We start from the raw sequence: 2,980 nt of genomic DNA, 5'->3' as shown, positions 1-2,980 counted from the left end.
CAGTGGCAGCAGAATCTGGTCTTATGTGAAATGAAGTTTGTCATGTTCTTGGCATAGTTGATTAATTATTGTTCTTCCATAAACAAAAATTAGAGCAGGTCATAAAAGCAGTACGTTAATGTATGGAAAAAGTAATACATAAATTACAGAGATTTTTACAAACTGTAAGCCATAAATCTTGAAATGATTTATTAGTGTCATAAAAACTTATTGCTTTTTTTGCTGATTTAGAAAATAGACAGTTCAAATTTAATAACTCACCTCTTATTACAAATCCAAAAGTGTTCCCCTCTTTATGTAAAGTAACTTCCACAGTTCTAAAGATGAGACCTGATCCTTGTACAGCTAGAAGAAAAAAAATAGAAGAAAAAAAATTCCAAAACTTTATTATTATTATTTTTCTAATTATACACACAGTTTTGTACCTTTTCCAATTTAAGCCAGCGATTGTGTTTCTGGTCATACAATTGGAAAGACTCCACTACAGAACAGTCAGATTAAAGACCTGTAATTAAATACAAGTCATCCTCTTTTTGAGAGAATTTTGGGCCAGATATTTTGCAGGTTGCCAACGGTTTGGGACAAGAGCCATAGATTGCATATAACAGATGAGGAATTTGAGCCTTACTGTTGAAATTGTGGCATAATTTTGCTTTTCTTATAGTTACAGAAGAGAGCTAGAAAAGATGGAAATACACAGTGGGACACAAAAATGACAAATGAAATTCTTAAAGCTACCTATGAAGTTGGTTGGTCAGCCATGAAAACACTTATTTGTATTGCTTAAAGTCAAGATAGTCGAGATTTTTAGGGTGTATTTCTAATCTCAGATTGCTAGATTAAGATGAAAAAAGTATTTTGCATCATAAGGATTTATTGTTTTTTTCCTTTTTCAAAATGTAACATGCTCTCTCATCATTGGTGAGTAAAAAAATCTTTGACTTCTAGTTCAGTCAATATTTTCTCTGTAAGCACTAGAGGAGTGGTGCACAGCTGGGTTAGGAGGTGAGAAGCCTAATGCACAAACCAACACATTTGGGTGTGATAATCTACTTTACAGAATTTGAAACCACCGCTGTTAAGAGACCAACGGCCAGTTTACTCTTAGCTTTTACACGAAAAACTTTGGCCAGGTGCAAGAACTCCCTTTACCAAAGGGAAAAGGACACTGGGCAAAATCACACACATGCACACTTCCCAGCTTCCAGTAAGATACTGCAAACAGCACAACACAAATAAAGATTAAAAAAACCACCCTCTGTAAAATAAATGTTCTGCAAGCAGCAGAACTAATGAAAACTTATGTCCTTTAATGCTCCTGCCTGCAATAATCAGTTTCCCCGATCCCCATTAGGATACCCTGAGGGGGCAATGGACACAAGAGGCTACACAGCTGGGGAGGCGTCCGCCGCCACCCACAAGCGAACCCAAGGAGAAGTGGTGCCTCCCCAGCACTGCCTGCCTCTCCTTCTGAGGACTCCCCTGGTCTGGGACTCTCTTCTGCCCAAGTGTCTATTTCCATGAAACATGCTGTAATGTACTTTTTTTTGGAGTCTTTCAATCCCCTGTTAAAAAAGTTACTGCAGAGAACCAGAAGAACAAGCCAGTGAAATCACATAAATCTCATTTCCTTAGGAAAATAGGCGAAAGATGGCCCTCCAAAGCATTGCTTTGTATTGCAGTAATTCCTGCTACAGCTTGAAGATCAAGACCGTGTTACTGAAGACCATGCGGTTGGTTCCTTTTCAGCTAGAAATGTTTTACTGCCCGAAAAGGACTGAATTATGGGGAGGAGAAGACAATTCTTGCCTTCATTCCTATCAACTGAAAGTGGCCCAGCATGTAGCTTGAGCTGAATCTATGCTTCCTAATCTGATTGGTGTGGCTTGTAACCTCCACTGGGGACAAGCGAAGCCCGTAGCTCAGCAGTGAGGAACAGCATGAAGCGTCCTTCCACTTGGGCAACACATTCAGGTGGCTGTCCTTCCACCCCAGCCACAGCCTGGGAGGGGAAATAAGTCCTTAACCTTTAGCAACAAGAAAAGGCAGATATGACACAGGCATGGCTCACGTTCCTGTTTGAAACGCTGAGGTGGCTCGTGCTGAAAATAGCAGCTGGATGCTCCTGCTGCGAACACTGCCAGACAGGGAAGGAAACACTAGGGAGAGTGGGATTACTAGTGCTCAGCCAGATTTAATCCATCATTATTAAACTACTCACATTTCCCCACTCTGAAACCATGATAGTCCTCTCTCTGAGGGGGCAACCATGAAACCAACAGTAGAATTTCATTATATATGGGGCAGGGAAGGACGTGTCGGGACTTCACCACGTGACCTACTGGAAAACTTCTGCGTATAATGAGGGCACTGTGTCTAGCTTGTTCACTAGAAGTTAATGGGAACAACTAGACTGCTAATTATCTCCAACTTTATTAGCTATGCTTGTATGAAGGGGTCAGAAATTCCAGGGACTTACAGAAAAAAGTATGATTGCTACTGTAATTTAGCATGTCAAAATCCTGTTTCAGTGGACAAGGGTGGCACACATGCCAAAAGCGGGTGAAACAGAAGGAAGCCCACTTGAGTAAGTGCAAAACAATGCTCATAAACCAACTGCATCTCCAGCAAAATAATTCTGAACTCAGCTGACTTCCTTAACTCAAATACTGTGTTTCTGAACATGAAGTTCCCTTACCACAAATGAACACTAATCAACAGAGAACATTCAAAACATATTAAGGTTGTTGTCAGGAGGTCATAAAAGCAACTAAATACTTAATTAGACTAACTCTCCAGCTGCTAGAAAGCAATGGGGAGTTCATCCTCTTTTGAGCACCAAAGAGAGTGATGGATTTTTTGGCTTCTATCACAAGGAAAGTCTTTATTTAAGGAGACGAGCTTCCTAGCTGGCTCCGCAGATTTTTCTGGCCAAACACCAGCAGACCACATCTCCCCTCCAGCAAGCAGCATGAAGGGG

At 40.8% G+C, this 2,980-nt stretch overlaps 1 protein-coding gene across 1 annotated transcript in view; it reads right to left on the bottom strand.

Annotated features, from left to right (window-relative positions):
* Positions 1–2,980, bottom strand: part of GRIP1 (glutamate receptor interacting protein 1) — a 242,504-nt gene that overhangs the window by 80,260 nt on the left and 159,264 nt on the right. Inside the window, exon 5 of the mRNA XM_009327570.1 lies at positions 262–345. Within this exon, the coding sequence (XP_009325845.1) occupies positions 262–345 (84 nt within the window). The remainder of the gene's footprint in view (positions 1–261; positions 346–2,980) is intronic.

This window comes from Pygoscelis adeliae, unplaced genomic scaffold (assembly GCF_000699105.1).
Source record: "Pygoscelis adeliae isolate BGI_AS28 unplaced genomic scaffold, ASM69910v1 Scaffold113, whole genome shotgun sequence".
NCBI classification, from domain to species: Eukaryota; Metazoa; Chordata; class Aves; order Sphenisciformes; family Spheniscidae; genus Pygoscelis; species Pygoscelis adeliae.
This window is presented reverse-complemented; position numbering and strand designations above follow the sequence as displayed.